At 35.0% G+C, this 18,108-nt stretch overlaps 1 protein-coding gene across 6 annotated transcripts in view; it reads left to right on the forward strand.

The window, feature by feature from the left end:
* Positions 1 to 1,172: 1,172 nt before the first annotated feature.
* Positions 1,173 to 18,108, forward strand: part of slain1a (SLAIN motif family, member 1a) — a 29,295-nt gene continuing 12,359 nt past the window's right edge. For 2 of the 6 annotated variants that reach the window (XM_073911994.1, XM_073911995.1), the window contains exons 1-6: positions 1,223 to 1,728; positions 7,182 to 7,318; positions 12,891 to 13,019; positions 16,015 to 16,098; positions 16,221 to 16,319; positions 17,010 to 17,159. In XM_073911994.1, coding sequence (XP_073768095.1) covers positions 1,280 to 1,728; positions 7,182 to 7,318; positions 12,891 to 13,019; positions 16,015 to 16,098; positions 16,221 to 16,319; positions 17,010 to 17,159 — 1,048 coding nt within the window. In that variant the 5' untranslated portion in view covers positions 1,223 to 1,279. 6 annotated transcript variants of the gene reach the window in all.

The following is an 18,108-nucleotide window of genomic DNA, read 5'->3' on the forward strand; positions in this document are numbered from 1 at the left end:
CCAGGTACTTCTCGCATATTGATTTTCGAATTGAATTCAAACATACTACTCGGCTCGCAAACAGATTTTAGCGTACTATATAGTGTAAAAGTATGCTGTTTCGGATGCAGCCTAAGGCTTATTTTTTCTATAATACAGAGCAAATTTGGACGATGGGAGAAACCCTGGGAAGCTGTTTGAAACCCATGTGGACCCGGGGAGAACATGCAAACTCTGCACAGAAATACCAGATGGCCAAGTGAGGACCCAGGGCCATTGATATTTTTGCTGTCAGGCGACAGTGCTAGTCACTGGGCCACCGTGCCGCCCATCCTGCATAAAGGTGAAAGAAGGGGAGGAGGGGTGTTTCTTCCAGATGAAGATAGTTGACAAGAAATGAAATGAGGATATATGTAGTGACTTGGGATCCTTTGATCAAGATTAGCTAATGTGGGCCAGCTGAGTCAATCATGTGCACATGCTCCTCTCGAAATAAGTTTAATATAAACTTCACTTATAGTGGAGTTGTTCTACATTGATACAACACCTGATTTTTCTGAGAAAATACATTTCTGCTAAAACATTATCTTTTAAAAGTAGGTTTTTATGAAAAATGTTACATTCGACACCGCTCTCCACTTTCACAATGGATTAATTCAAGCCTACTTCACTACAGTATGGTTAAAAAATATTGTATTGTTTACTATAAATGTCAATAGAGATTAATTTGTCAATGTTGATAACATAAACGTTATTACATAAAATGCAATTTCTCCAGAGATGGCTATGTTTAATTTACATCACTTTATTCAATTGTAGGCAATGCATTTAGCCGATTTCAGGTTTTTTTTGATCAAGAAAGGATTTAGTTGGAAATAGAAACATTTGTAGCATTGTAATTTGTAACGTGTAAATACCTTTTCTATTACTTTTGGTATTTTAATGTATAATTGTCCTCTAAAAGAATTTTTTTTTAATCAGTTTTTTTTTAATCAAATTGTCTTTGGAAGGTAGGCTATAGTGGTGCATTATGGGCATGACAAGTTGAATATAGCCTAATTCTCCAAAAGACACCATTTTTGCTCGTCGTCCCCTGAATGAAAGGAGCAGTGTGTGGTAGCGCGGCTGGTGTTTTTGCCTGGTAATGTGGTGGTCGTGTGTTGTGTTTTGAACCGAGTGGGAGGAGACACAGACATGAGCAGCACATCAGCATCTGAATGAAGCATGTAACCCCGCTGAAAGCACTTCGAGTCTGGGCATACAGGGTAAACAACGCCGCCACCATTTTACTACCGTTTATATGCTTTTCTCTTCAATGGACGGACTATTGTTCAAGCCGCAGATGATGGCGGACGTCAATGGCAACAGTAAGATGATGAACGCAGAACTGGAGGTGAAAAAGCTTCAAGAGCTCGTGCGAAAACTGGAGAGGCAGAACGAGCAGCTACGGACGAGAGCAAACGCTGCGAACAACTGCACCTCCAGTGTCCGTCTGTTAGCCGCTCCGGCGTCGGCCTGTCCCGCAGGTCCGGCTGGCCCAGACACAGGCTCTTTTCACACCGGGAATTACTGCATTTCACCTTCATATTCCCCGTCCTTTGGCTTATCGGATGAGCACTATCCGTATTTTCATCCGCAGTCAGTGACTGGTGCTGATGAGGAAGATGAAGATGCTACTGTGATGGATGAGGTGGAAAAACTAGACCTTCATGCACTTCTTTCCATCGATGGAGAGTCTGAATATAGCTGGTACTGATGCTTCTGCTAAACATTTGATTTTCATTGTCTCTTTGTCATCCCTTATGGTCAGTTCTCATGAATTGTCACTGTAGTATGTGTCCTGGTCCATTGTTAGGTCTGTGAGTGTAAACATCTCTGAAGACACTGATGAGGAATATCTTCATTAGTCTAACAGATTGGCTTGCTGTTATATTGCATCTGGTGATGTGAAAATTTTTTTTTTTTTTCTTTTGAGGTAATACATAGACAAAATGCAAGGCATGTAAAGTGCAAAGACCGAAATACTTGATTTGTTTTGATTGTTTATGCCAGATCATGGTGAAAATCATATATGCTGAACCACTGCAATATGATGATGAAAAAAAGAAGAAGGGGGGAAATCAGGCCAACTATAGAATGAAACACATTTAAAACATGGAAGTCTTAAACATTTAAATAAGCAGGACATTTAGGTTTTTCATTATTGACAATTTAAATCCATATTTTAAATATATTTAAACAATTGATCAAATCAGATGCATGTGAGCTCTTAGATCAAATGTTTTTCCTTACATTCCATACTTGTACTTGCTTCTTTAGATCTTTCACATCTCATGCAGAAGAAGTTCATGCCTCTTTAGTGTTGGCAACACAGTTAAACAAAGTTATGGTCAATATGAAATCGATAATCAATGTTAATTTGATTAATGTCAGGCTAACATATGACAAAAACAGTATTTAAGGGAATGTTCACACAGAAATTTAAATGCTGTCATCATTTACTCACTCATTGCTACTTGTTTTAAATCTTTTTGACTTTCTTCTAATAAACACAAAATATATTTTGAAGAATGTTAGAAACGTTTAAACACTGACTTTGGTAGCCTATTTGTTTTTTTTGGAAGTCAGTAATTACAGGTTTTCAAGTTTCTTCTAAATGTGTTTTGTGTTCAAGAGAATAAATGAACTCATATAGTAAGTGAATTTTCATTTTTGGGTAATCTATCCATTTCAATTTAAAAATTAATGCATATGAAGAAAATGTGTCTATAAAATGAAGTGAAAGTGAAAGTCATAATGTGGCCAAGTATGATGGTCCATACTCAGAATTTGTGCTCTTCATTTAACCCATCCAAGTGCACACACACAGCAGTGAACACACAGCCAGAGCAGTGGGCAGTTCAGTGGACTGGAGTCATTTCAAGCAGCATGGAACATGATAGTGAAAGAAATGCCTAAATTAGCATTATTATTTAATACATTTAAAATACATTATATGGTACATTATAAATATATAATATATTTTGCTTATAAATTACATTGATAAAAAGGAGTATTAACTGTATGATCAATGCGATAAAGATTACAATATAAAACATTCTTCCACATTCATGTGCTAAAAATTTAGAACTCTTGTTTAAAGTTGGATCTTTAGGAAAACTAAACAATAAGAATTACCGGGAAGTTTCAACAAATATGTGGCAATTCTATGATTAAATATTATTCAAACTAGTGCTGCACAATATAAATTCAACAATGGTATCACAATGTGTGTGTGTGACCACAGTGTCACATGGCAGGAAATGCAATGTTGATTTGAGATTATGGTTAATCAGCACAAAAGTTGAGAATACATGAGATTTGTGGAGTCATTGCAAAGAATTATCATAACAGACTGAAAGTTTATCATTTTCATGTGTTTTAAAGAGAGCCTTTCCAGAGAGTTTAAAACATTTGGGCACAAAAAGTACATTTCTAACTGTAATAAAGAATAATTTTACTGAATTATCAATACGGTGACGTAGTGGCGCAGTAGGTGGTGCTGTCACTTCACAGCAAGAAGGTCGCTGGTTCGAAACTCGGCTCAGATGGCGTTTCTGTGAGGAGTTTGCATGTTCTCCCTGCGTTCGCATGGGTTTCCTCCGGGTGCTCCGGTTTCCCCCACAGTCCAAAGACATGCGGTAAAGACATGCGGTACAGGTGAATTGGGTAGGCTAAATTGTCCATAGTGTAGGAGTGTATGTGTGTGTGGATGTTTCCCAGAGATTGCGGCTGGAAGGGCATCCGCTGCGTAAAAACCTGCTGGATAAAAGTTGGCGGTTCATTCCGCTGTGGCGACCCTGGATTAATAAAGGGACTAAGCCAACAAGAAAATGAATAAATGAATGAATGAATTATCAATACAGTAAACACTATTCAGTGTGGGCAACACAGTGGCGCAGTAAGTAGTGCTGTCGCCTCACAGCAAAAAGGTCGCTGGTTCGAGCCTCGGCTGGGTCAGTTGGCGTTTCTGTGTGGAGTTTGCATGTTGTTCTCCTTGCGTTTGTTCAGGTTTCTTCCAGGTGCTCCAGTTTCCACCACAGTCCAAAGACATGCAGTACAGGTGAATTGGGTAGTCTAAATATTCCTTAATGTATAAGTATAAATGAGTGTGTGTGTGGATGTTTAGATTGGTTGCGGCTGGAAGGGCATGTAAAAACGTGCCGGATAAGTTTGCAGTTCATTCCGCTGTGGTGACCTCCGATTTAAGGGACTAAGCCGAAAAGAAAATAAATGAATGACTACAGTGTTAATATTCAATTTCTGTACCTAAATACTGTTTGACTCTCTGGAAATCCATAAAGCACTGTTTATACTTCTTATTTCTTTGCTCGATTGCAACTATTTTTACATGCAATTTTTTTTTTAATTGTTGCAAATTTATTAAAAATAAAAACCTGAAAAATCACATGTACATAAGTATTCAAGGCCTTTGGCGTGAAGCTCTTAATCGAGCTCAGGTACTTTCTGTTTCCACTGATCATTCTTGAGATGTTTCATCAGCTTAATTAAAGTTCACCTTTTGTAAATTCAGTTGATTGGACATGATTTGAAAAGGCTGACACCTGTCTATATAAGGTCCCAGGTTTGGCAGGACATGTCACAGCACAAATCAAGCATGAAGACAAAGAAATTGTCTGTAGACCTCCTAGACAGGATTGTCTCGAGGCACAAGCCTGGGGAAGGTTACAAAAAAATGTTTGCTGCTCTAAAAGTTCTAGTGGTCACAGTGGCCTCCATCAATTGTAAGTGAAAGATGTTTGGAACCACAAGGACTCTTCCCAGAGCTGGCCGTCCAGCTAAGCCGAGTGTCAGGGAAAAGGGCCTTAGTCAAGCAGGTGATCAATAACTTGATGATTACTCTGTCTGAGCTCAGGTGTTCTTCTGTAAAGAGAGAGGAAAACCTTGAAGAAGGACAACCATCTGTGCAGCAATCCACCAATCAGTCCTGTATGGTATAGTGGTCAGATGGAAATCACGCCTTAGTAAAGGGCACATAACAGCCTGCCTGGAATTTGCCAAAAGGCATCTGAAACAAAATTCTCTGGTTTGATGAGACTGTGGGGATGTTTTTCAGCAGCCAGAACTGGTAGAATAGTCAAGATAAAGAAAAAGATGAATGCAGCAATGTACAGAGACATCCTGAATGAAAACCTGCTTCACAGTGCTCTTGACCTCAGACTGGGGCAACAGTTCATCTTGCAGCAGGACAATGACCCAAAGCACACCGCCAAAATATCAGTGGAGTGGCTTCACAACTACTCGGTGAATGTCCTTGAGTGGCCCAGCCAGAGCCCAGACCTAAATCCTATTAAACATCTCTAGAGAGATCTTAAAATGGCTGTACACCGTCATCTCCCATCCAACCTGATAGAGCTTGAGAGGTACTGCAAAGAGGAATAGGCAAATATTCCGAAAGACAGGTGTGCCAAGCTTGTGGCACCATATTCAAAAAGACTTGAGGCTGTAATTGCTGCCAATGAGGCATCAACAAAGTATAGAGCAAAGGCTGTGAATACTTTTGTACATGTACATTTTTCAGGTTTTTAATTTTTTTATATATAAATTTGCATCATTTTTTTCACATTGTCATTATGGGGTATTGTGTGTAGAATTGTGAAAAAGAAATTAATGTAATCCATTTTAGAATACATATCACATCAGATTTTCCAAGGTCTTGCAGAACTAATTCAAACACTATAAACAAATCAGTGAAAATCAGTAGTTACCATAACTTTACTGTAAACATAATGCTAGGTACATTTTAGGTTTTACAGATTGAAGATTACAGTAGAAAAAATATATAAATAGTTTATATACCAACATGTTGATGTACTAATATGTGTGTTGTTTATGAAAATCACTTGGTAATTAGAAAGGCTGTAAGTGTACCACAAAGAGCTCCTACACCATCTGAAGTAAATTTTAAAATATTGAACATGCATATCGTCATAGACACAAATACTAAACACCATCACGGATACACACAGTGCTAATGTAGTGTAGAAAATTGAATTTAAGAACATTTGCATGCATAAACGATAAGACAAAACAAACTATTTATTTGTATAGCTAGTTATATATAGTTATATAGTATATATAGTTATTGTGTATTCATCTTTAATCAAAATCTAGAAAAATATAAAACATTAAAAAATCAGTATATAAATCTTTTTTGCTTCTGTAGTTGGTTTGCCTATTTTTGACAGTCTCCACAAAGAGCCTTGGGTCATTAATTAATGTCCTTTTTAAACAAATGACTACGATGTAATTAAATGTAATATAAAATCTAAGATTTTTATGTGATGTTTTAAAACTATTTTATTCATTAAATAAAATTTTAGTCCGCTGAATTATGAGGTTAATGATAAAATTCATAAACCAGGGCTCAGCAATATGGACTGCCTGATGGCCCGGGGCCAGCATGAGAGATGTTTGGGACAGTAGACGGGATCGTTGCTGGCCCAATTGCTACTCTTCCAATTCAGTGCTGCCTTGTTACTAAAGTTTAATTTGCCTACGACTATTTGTCAATTGCATGTAAATAGTCTTAGAATTGAGAAATCGAGTTTGTGCTTTTAGGCCTTTAAATGCCATCCTCTCTGTGATGTTGCAAACTTTTTTTCAGTTTCTCTTATCTGATTGGATGTTGTGAGCATATTTTTTCCCCCCATATAACCTGGTAACAACCAGTTCAGTGAAGAGGCGGTAACATAGCGGCAACATCAAATTAGGAGACTAAAAGAAAACGTCTACATTTCCATAGGTACAGCATGACGAAAAAATAAAGTGATGTTTTTCACAGTTTGCTGTCAGTTTGGCAGGTCAGCCACCTTTTGTAAAATAATTTAAAACTGCAATAAAATCAATAAAATACTGCTCTTTTTGGTTGCATAACAATTTTGCTTATTATACTTTTTTTATACTTAAATTCGAGATTCACAGATGTTATTTTTGACACATTATTTAAATATTTGGCCATAAGAAACACCTATTAACCTTTTTTTTTTTTTTTTTTTTTTTGGTGGGGCCATGGAAAATTTTGTTAGGACAAGTAAAAATCCTTAGTATTGAACCCTGATCAACCATACAGAAAACAGTGCAATATTAATGTTTGCAACAGCACAGATTGAAATGTCTTGACCAAGTTTTTATTTCACCAGGTTGTACGTGTCTCCCAAAGCAAAGCTGTTTTCTCATGCACTCCTCAGTCCTCTTCAGTGGTGCAGGCATGTGCTGGACAACCCCAAACCTGAGGTGGAGTTAGCCAAACGCTCCTTATGCTACAAACTGGACCAAGGTACCAGTGATAAGTGACATATAATAAACACAGCAATTACATTTATATAAAGTATCTCAGTTTTGTCTCTTCCAGCTTTGATTAGGAAGTAATATTTATATTTATTTTCATGAATTATGGATTTGATAAAAGTTCCATATAATTTAATACATAAACGTATATTTTGCATGAAAGTCTTTTACACAAATAATGCTTGATTATAATGATGTAGTTTTAAAAATCTTTTTTTTTAGCACATCACAACAATAATGACACAAACAAACAATATCATTGAAATCACTTTCAAATTATTTCCCCCATCTAATAAGTGATAAAAACAGCCAATCAAAATCCATACTGCTTTTAAAAGGAAGAAACAAAACTGCAGTTTATGTTTTTCTGTGAATAATATTTATTTATAAGTTGTCTTTTTGAGCCTTACAGTTTTAAAATGGAATTTAGATGGTCTGTTAAACAAAAGAAATATGGTTCAAACACAGAAATAAAGGCTAATTTAATACAATGTAAAATATTGTTAGATCTATTTTACATTTGTCTATCTCAAAATTTCACATTTAATTTATTTGCTGTTTTTTTATAATTATTTCTTATTTTCTTATTAATATTACTATAATGATCATAGTTTTAAAGCCAATTATTCCAGTTCGTAAGCAGTTTATTAGTGTTGGAGTATAGTAATGCATTACAGTAACTTACTACTTTTTTGCTGTAATTCATTAGTGTAAAGCCTTACTAATTCAATTCAATTCATGTTTATTTCTGTAGCGCTTTTGCAATGTAGACTGTGTCAAAGCAGCTTTACATAGAAGATTATAGTAAATTGAAACTTAGTCAGTCAGGTTTTAGAGTTCAAGTTCAGTTCAGTTCAGTTCAGTGTAATTTAAATTTCACTGCTGAAATTCCAAACACTGAAGAGCAAATCCATCGATGAAGCTGCACAAGTCCTTAACCAAGCAAGCCAGTGGTGACAGTGGCGAGAAACAAACTTCACCAACTGACGAAAGTGAAGGAAAAAAACTCTCAAGGCTCTGTTGGGCATGACCATTTCTCCTCTGGCCAAACTTCCTAATAAAAATTACAGTCATATTTTACTTTTACATGTGCATTTCAACACTCTTTTTGTGATGAAACTGTTCCAAAATATAATTGTCCAAAGGAAGAGATAAAAAACTGCAAGACGATGAGATGTTAAAACACTAATAGAGGTCATGTGTTCAAAACAAACAAAGGCACAGATTAATGACTGAGTGTGGAATCATGGGAGTTCATATTAAACACTGGTCTTCTCAGGATGTATGTAATGTGGCAGTTGTTCATTTCCAATAGGAGACATTTAGATAGCAGCACAACAACATTTTTTTATTAAGCCATTATCATTATTTTCCCCCTTTATTTTGTCATATGTAAAAAAAAGAAGAAAGCTTAATGGTTTAATGTCTCAGTACTCAATATTCTGACAAAAGGTAAGGACACAAGTCAGCAAAATGTATAATGCTGTTCTATTGTTTTTTTATGTGTGGATAATTTAATAAAACATCTGACATTTTTACAGTGCTCAGCATAAATAAGTACAACCCCATATTTATCCAAATAAATATACCCATTAATTTTTGGTGCATTTAAAGAAAACAGTTTTATTAAACAGTTATATCCATTAAAACAAAAGTTTGGTCATCTTACATCTTTACGAATAGAAAGATATAATACATTCACAGACATCCCAGGTTGGGAAAAGTTATTTTCGGGTGGGGCATAGATGATTTGTTGGAGTTTGTGGGAATTATCCGGCAGGAAGGGGTTAATTTTATCATTCGTTTGCGGGCATCCATCTTGGGATGTGTGCATTCAAATTCAAACAAGTTCTTGCAAATACAAATTACAAAATTTCAACTGAATGTTTTATTTTTTATGTTCCTTATTTTTCCTGTTTATTAAACAATTATTCAATATTCTCCCCAACGTATTAATTTGCTTGTACAAATTTTTGGACTGTCTTCTCTTCTTTTTGTAAGATCAGTTACAGTTTTGCCTTTGGTATTCTAGAAATATTAATTCAAATGAGAGGTTTGTGAGGGGTGTACTCATTTATGCAGAGCACTGTAAGTTCAACATCTGTAGTTATTTTTATTATTTATAATTAATAATGATCCTTTAATGTATTACACTTTTGAGATAGTACTATAGTAAGGTAAGGGATTACCTTTAAATGACAGTAGCAAGTAATCTGTAATTGATTAGGGTTTGAATGTAGCTTGCAAAACACATGCTGATAATACACGCTGTAAAAACCTGAAAAAGCAAATCTTAAGAGTATGTTTACCCAGCAAAAAATAATGAATTAATCAATTATTCCTATTAATTATTAATGAATAAGATCTTCAGTGGATGTAAAAAGGTAAATATAACCCTACAATTTCAGTTGCAATATGCATAAGAGATTGTATCCATCATAACAAATGTACATAACTTTACTGTAGAATAGACATAGATAAACTGTATAAATCTGAGACTGTCTCGGGGACATTGTGAAATGTTTTTGTATTAATTATTTCTGTGGATGAGCCCATACATAAATGATTTATGAGGTGCATATACAGAGATGTGTGTTGTGGAGTTGCGGGCGCTCTGAAAGGCTTTTGAAAGGCCAGATTCAGTAAGCTTGGCTCTCAGCAAATGGGGTCATGAATACATCTTTGTTCAGGCGGCCTCTGAAAACCTTTGTTTTTGTGGGTCGCCTTGAATGCTTGTTTTTATGCAATCTTGAAAAGGCTAATTGAGGTACGCAAAAGTACTGGTGTTCATTTGACTACCAATAAATTGTAAAGACAGAGAAATGTGGATGTTTCTAGCTACTGTTTTTTAAGATTGTCAGAAATTACTTTCAATAATTCATTAAAGTAGTTTATTTTTGGGTTATATTACTGTAAAAAATATGCCTTAGTGATAACCTTATTGTGTATAAAGAGATTTATAAAAATAGATACTCTATCTAATATTTAGCACAGCCTCGAAGGTGAGCATTACGTTTTTTTACATCATACAATTATATTCCTTACTTTAATTGAACTGTAAATGATATCAAAAGCTTTATTTGTTAGTATTATTAAATAATTGAATTATTGAATAAGCTAACATGAGCAACAAAGAACAACTGTCATCACTCTGTCATCTGTCAATCTCACGGCAATTCAGAGCTTTTTGATTTGGTGGCTAATTCGTATGAGTTTGTACAATCTAATTCTTACAATTTCGTATGAATTGCTCATCACCCAATGACAGTTGGGTTTAGGGGTGGGGTTTGGTGCCACGTCCCCTTTTTAAAAACATACATTTTTGTATGAGTTCAGAATTTGTACAAATTAGCCACTAAACTCACAAAACGTAAAATACTTTTTCTTGTGAAATCTGGGGTGTGTTTCCCAAAACAACGACATACCTAGTGGCTGAACTTGTACAATGCATCATTTGGGAAATGAAACCGTAGTTTTTCTGTCGCAGATTCATAGTTTGAACTAAGTTAGTTATAATGTAAAACCTCCATAATGACGCTCTAAATGGGGCGGAGTAACAACTTTTATTGAAAATAGACATCATTTTTTGTATAAAATTATTTGTTTTACACACACACGCACTTAAAAAAAAATCCAATATTAGTTTTAGTAAAAACATGCACTCGTTTTCTATATTAGCGGAAATATAATTATGTAAACGGTACATATAGGGCCAATGTCTCCTTTAAGAATATTTAATATTCTATGATAAAGCATAAAACTACTTAGCCAATGTTACTCTAATCTCATATATAAATCATATAAATAGTCTATGGCTTTAATTTACAGTAGGCTATTTATTAAGAAAAGTAATAATAATAATAAATATTATTATTATTATTATCATCATTATTATTATTATATATTATTATTATGTAGGATATTGTTTATTTTTTATTTTTTGAAAAGTCTACTTTTACAACTATGACATTCAAACCTCTGCAGAAATGTTTTAACCACTAGGCCCATGTCATATACAGTTGGCTACAGACACATTTCTTAATAAATAGCCTACTATAAATTAATACAATAAGCATGTGCTATATAGCATATATTTGTTTTCACAAGCTTTGAAGATGTAATGTAAATTCCTATTTCCTATATAGGTCACCTATAGCTTTCGTCATGAGCCACGGCTGCTTTCAAAATGTCATAAATGACATGGGCGCAAGTGTCAATATGAAATTTTTAAATCATTACGAGTTTAAATCTTAGAACGTTCTAAATGAACAGGGCACAGGGGGACAACTGGGAAGAGAACACAACCAGGAACTATGCTTAAGTACAGCTCCAGAGGTGTAGTTACAAGCGTATAAGTTTGCGAATGTTTGTTGGAACGATGGATTTAGGAAACACTAAATCAATAAACTATGTTTGTAATGATGGAACTTGCAATGTTAGTTGGCTAACCCCAGGCTGGTATTAAGTAATGCTGTGTTCAAATTGCATGTTATCAGCTGAAAATGTGTAAATGGTGGTAATGAATGTTGCGCCGCCCGGCAGCACAATATATTGAAACATTTTCATATTGCGAAAATAGTACACGCAATATCTCGGAGAAGTTCAACAAATTATTGTTTGTTTTTGTGCCAACCATTGTTTGCTGCATGCATAGGGTATTTATCCAAATCTGACCAATCAGATGGGGCTTTTACTATTTTTATTCCCACCTCTCCATTAGCTGCTGTTGTATATATATATATATATATATATATATATATATATATATATATATATATATATATATATATATATATATATATATATATATATATATATATATATATATATATATATATATATATATATATATATATATATATATGAGATGTATATATCATATATCATATATATATATATATATATGGGAGACACAGTGGCGCAGTGGGTAGCATGTTCGCTTCACAGCAAAAAGGTCGCTGGTTCGAGCCTCGGCTCAGTTGGCGTTTCTGTGTGGAGTTTGCATATTCTCTCTGCGTTCGCGTTGGTTTCCTCCGGGTGCTCCGGTTTCCCCCACAGTCCAAGGACATGAGGTACAGGTGAATTGGGTAGGCTAAATTGTCCGTAGTGTGTGTGTGTGAAAGAGTGTGTGTGGATGTTTCCCAGAGATGGGTTGCGGCTGTAAGGGCATCCGCTGCATAAAAAAAACTTGCTGGATAAGTTGGCGGTTCATTCTGCGTATATATATATATATATATATATATATATATATATATATATATATATATATATATATATATATATATATACAATTGAGCATATTTTCTCTGTTTTGTGCAGCCCTAATAAATGCTATAACAGATATATCACCTATTGCTGCTAGTTCATCTAACACATTAACCTGTGTAAAATGTGAACAAATCTTTTTTGTTTACTAATTTTTTATTTATTTACTATATTGCTTTGCTATAAGCATTTATTCACATTATACCTACTTAAACTTTTACACTAACCGTACTGTTTCTACATTAATGTTGCTGTGTGTAATGTTTGTGTTAATTTCGATTCCCTTTTCCCATTAGCCAAAAGATGGCGAGGGGTCCTCTCAAGCTGTGTGTCTTCAAGCGTTCTGTACAGTCCTTTAGATGGGGTCTCTTCTTTAAGCAGCTGCTCTAAACCCTTTACTAAACCTGCACTAACTGAGCAAACAGGTAATGTGTGTGAGAAATTGAAAAGCTTCTCATTATATGTTAGAATCTTTCTCTAACTCTCTCTAACTTTCTATGTCTAACTTTTCTCTAACTCTCTCTAGCATACTATTAAACAGAGTACTTATTGCTTCATGTAATCCTTTGAAATAATATTATTGTGTGTATTAAATGTGAATTGTTTAGACAAATACATTTTATTTTTGATTAAATGCAATTAGCTAAACTTTTTTGTTACAGTGGGGGAAATGAGTATTCAGCACGTCACAACATTTCTCAGTAAACATATTTCTTAAACATAAGATGTTGCTGACTTAAAGAAATTAATATGTGCAAAGAAAACAATATTAATTAGTTTACAAATTAAGTTATTAAGTTATTAAATGACACAGGAAAAATTATTGAACACATGAAGAAAGGAAGGTGCAGAATGGCAGTGAAAGACCAGACAGCAGCTAAAATCTCTCAGTAATTCTTTAGCTCAGATTTGATAGACAAGACAAACAGAACCATCAAGATTTTTACACTCTATTGAACTTTTTAAGCTGACTTTACCAAAGAGCATTTTATATAAAGCATTAAATACATTTCAGTAGTTCAGTAAATTATCCATGTGTTTCAGATTTTTAAACAAATTTTTTAAAAAAATTATGCATTTTTTTTTAACCAAAATCTGATTCAAATCCATTACAACAAACACACAATGTTGCCTCAACGTTGCATTAAGCTGTGCTTAGGCAGCGTGGATGACCACTGTACAACATTTACTCATCATCAATGAATCTGTTTAAATTTCAACATTTATTTATTTATTTATTAATTTATATTGTAATGCTTGTTTACTTTTCTTGTTTGTTTACCTTCTCAATTGACATTTTAATGTAGTCTATACCCTTTTAGTTTCATTATATATAGTTTATATATTATATTAAGTATTTAATATAATTTAAGCTTTATTTTATACTGTTTGCTTATAATTAGATGTGTACTGTATGCATTAAAAGTTTGATTATATTCATTTGTGTGGCATTTTTACACTTCGAAGCTTACACATGCAGTTGTTAAATTAAAAAGGAAAAAAGAATGAACAATATTTAATATTCAGCAATACTGGAAAATTATTACTGCTTATCCTGTATTCTAGGCAGTATTGATAAACTGCCAGGGAAAAAAAACATTAGGTGCGTTCGACATGAAGCACAGCTGCAGCCGGTGATCAACGAGATTAGCCGAGCGCAGGCAGGGGCGGAGTTGAAAACGGAGCCGTCAAGATGGATAGCTGGACACCTCGGGGCTCAAAGTTTCTGCAGTCATGATGACCGATCACATGGCGTCATCATAATTTTTTAGTTATTTTTATTTATAACAACAAAACAATTGCAAATAAAACAGAATACAGTCTCTACAAACTATAGTTCCTTTTTAAACAATGAGGAAGAATTATGAATAAAATATATAACAAATGCATGAGAGAAATAAGAGGAAATGAGAGGTTAATATAAACATAAAAACAAACAGGTCTATTAAATACAAAGCAATAAGCATAAATTCTAGGAGTTAAACATCACTCTTTAGGCTAATACTTCTTGTTTGAATATGCTAAAAAAGGGTTTACATATATGTACATTTATAGATATAAAAATTTCCAATGTAAAAAGCAAAACAAGGTGTTTTGATTAGGTCTTAATAAATAAGATTATTTTGGATAATGAATGCAATTTCAAAAAAGCAGTTTAATCCAAAAAGATTGTGTTGAAAAGAACAAAAGGTAAAATAAGTGAGCTATGTAGAAGTTTCCCAGAAAGAGCAGGTAGCCTATAAACTGCTAGACAAGAAATAAAATATATATTTATATTATAATAATAAAACCATTTTATAATTATTTAATAAAATAGTTCTTTAACTTAATTTGTTAAGAGAGCTTTAGGGTGGCAGGATCAATGATGATGATTATTTTATTTCAAGGTTATTCACTAAAATATACACTAAAATATATCATTTAAATTGTATATGGAGATGAATGCAGTAAATAGTCTGAAAAAAAGTTGAAAATAAACCTGTGCAAACAAGCTAACCTTTATAACCAGATTATTTAACAAAAGATGATTACTGCAGTAAAATATTGGTAGTCTTTTAATAAGCAAGATGTGTGCAAGATAGAGAGGGTATGAAAAGTGAATTGTTTGTTTTGAAACTTTTGAATCGGAATTTGTCCAATAATAAACCCGAAACACACGTGTTTATTGTCATGTGGTGAACACGGCCAATCGTGTAATATCGGTGTCGTCATCAGAGCTTCTGCAGCTGCTCTTCAGATGCTGCACGGTTTGAGTCTGCCGTCTAATCTCGGAGCGCTGTCCAGGTACTTTGATGCCACATGTGACAGTTTAGCGAGCATCTAAGTGGCGACGTTGCCTTTGAAATAAATGCAACATTATACAGACATCACTACAATGTAGATGTGTTTGTTGGGATGTCAACATGTTTAACAACTTCTTATATTTTTCAGAGAAAAAAAAAACATGATGTGTTGAATATTATTTCCCCCACTATTAGTGAGAATTAAGGACATAACATTCAATAATTCTATTCTCTTTAAATAGTGTATTGCAGATGAGTTGTACAGTTTAAAGTATTTGGGGTAAGCCTAACAAATAATTTGTACTTTAAAGAACACTACAAGTGAATATTCATGGCAATTAAGCGCACTCTTTCAAAATGGTTATGTGATGTGTAAAATATAGATTAATATTTTTCAGTATTTCATAAATATACTGATAAATGAAATGGTTAAGAAACAAAAACTAGTAGAATAGCTGAGAAAACTATTGATTTTTGTTTTTCAGGCATCAAATATCCTTTCCTTTAGTCAACTCAGCATTTTTAGGTGAAATCTGAGACATCACTTACCATTAGTGATGACCACATGGTGTCTGAAAAGGACTGTTGCAGCATATGTTCCATCAAGCAAAGATCTGATTTCAGTACTTTGTCACAGAAGGCCTGCATATGGACTATATATATGGATTTATGTGCATTAGATCAGCTCATTTTGCTTCAGGACACAGATTTTACATTGCAGGTGGCAAGTAGCACACGGAATTGAAATACATGTACTCTTTATCTTGTGTAGTGTGCTCTACTTTTGTTCATAGTCTTTGTAGGCAACAACTTGAAAGATCTATCATCTCTCTTCTGACCCAGATCCACCTTCGCCAAACCAGCAGAAGCCTCTCACGGGAAGGAACTGCTTGAGCCTCACTGAAAGATCTCCCACATTCCTCTATCACACGGCTACGCAGAGTAAGCTTGAGTATTATGTGTGTATTTACACAAGTTGAGGGTCTGTAAAAGTTTTTTTTTTGCTCACCAAGGCCGTATTGTTTTATCAAATATACTAACCTAGTGGGGGGCTGCAAGACCCAGGTTGGGAACCACTGATCTAAAATTTGTAATCAAATAGATTATGTAAGCAATAGGGTATATGCACAGCTAGTGTTTTTCCCCTACTGATAAACTTCCTGTAAACAGTTAATGTGACTTTTTTTAAAATTTTCCATGGTTCCTTTTACAGCATCTATGTTGTGATGAAATGAGAAGAAACGCCGTTTACATGCACACGCCGTCAGAATCAGCAAGCTAGCGCAGAAACTCCATTGAAAATACATGAGTAAAATACATTTTTATATTTTAAAGACATGGTGGAGACAAATAAAATTTAATGCTGTGCTTCTTGTTCATTCTGAGAACCACTTTATAACGTATATCAATCAGGCAGTGAAGATCATTGATTTTTAAAGAAAACAGATGTTAAAAGCAGCGATTTTGTAATAAAATACAATACAACGGAAGTGCTTTAACCAGGTTACTGAAAATTAAAAGTCCTTCTGCATATATCCTATTCTGTCACAGATTATAATTTGTAAGTAGTGAGTAATCTATTCAGCAATGTGTTTATGTCTGTACCATTAAACTCTCCTTGTCTTTTTTCAGGTAATAGTCATCGGCAGCGGCCTCTCAGTCCTCAGTCCTCCATAGACAGTGAGCTCAGTGCGTCAGAGCTGGAGGAGGACTCGGTCTCAATGAGCTACAAGCTTCAGGACATGACTGATGTGGAAGTCATGGCTCGACTGCAGGAGGAGAGTATGTACTTTAATACACCATGTAGTTGAGGGAGGCTATTTATAGCCTTTTTTATTTTCTATTATTATTTTTAGGGTTACTTTCACCTTTACTATGATAGGACAGAGAAGATAACACACAGGAATGCATTGGGAGCAGAGAGATTTGAAGGATTGATTTAGCATTTAACCTAATCCATTTTACCTTAAGATTTCTGGTTCACACCATTTTTACCATGTTTTAGTTTTAAAACACATAAGTTTTGCTATGTTTACACCATCCTTCCACATTACGCCAGAGTTTTCGAGCGCTGAAAACGGAGCGTTTTGAAACCACTGAAGAGGCCGTCTGGGCTTTTTCCTCAATATTTTCTCAATATGTTACACAATGTTCAGTCTTGCTTTCCTTCTTGTAAGTTAAGACTTCGCAAGTTTGATATGCCAGCAGCTAGCTCTCTGCAACTCTCACATGGTCGTCTACTGAAGCTGCAATCGGTCAGTACCTGGATGGGAGATCACATTGGAAAGCTAGGTTGTTGCCGGAAGTGGTGTTAGTGAGGCCAGCAGGGAGCGCCCAACCTGTGTTCTGTGTGGGTCCCTATGCCCCAGTATAGTGATGGGGACTCTATACTGCTCAGTGAGCACTGTCTTTCGGATGAGACGTTAAACTGAGGTCCTGACCTTGGGACCTGGGGTTTCACCTCGGCATCCTGGACAAATTTGCCCACTGACCTCTGTCCATCATGGCCTCCTCACGGAGACTGCCGTCTAAACCAAAATAAACGGACGGCAGCTCCTCACTGAGACTGCCGTCAAACTGAAAGCAAAAGTAAAATATGTCTGGGCCCGGTCCTCTCTCGGCTTCCTCTGCCATCTGGGGCTGGGGGGGGGTTTGGCGTCACAGCACCCGCGAGACCTATATGAGACGGGCCGAGAGAAAAGGAGATGGAAAAAAAAAAGGAGGAAAGACG

The sequence above is a fragment of the Danio rerio genome, chromosome 9 (genome assembly GCF_049306965.1).
Source record: "Danio rerio strain Tuebingen ecotype United States chromosome 9, GRCz12tu, whole genome shotgun sequence".
Lineage (NCBI taxonomy): Eukaryota > Metazoa > Chordata > Actinopteri > Cypriniformes > Danionidae > Danio > Danio rerio.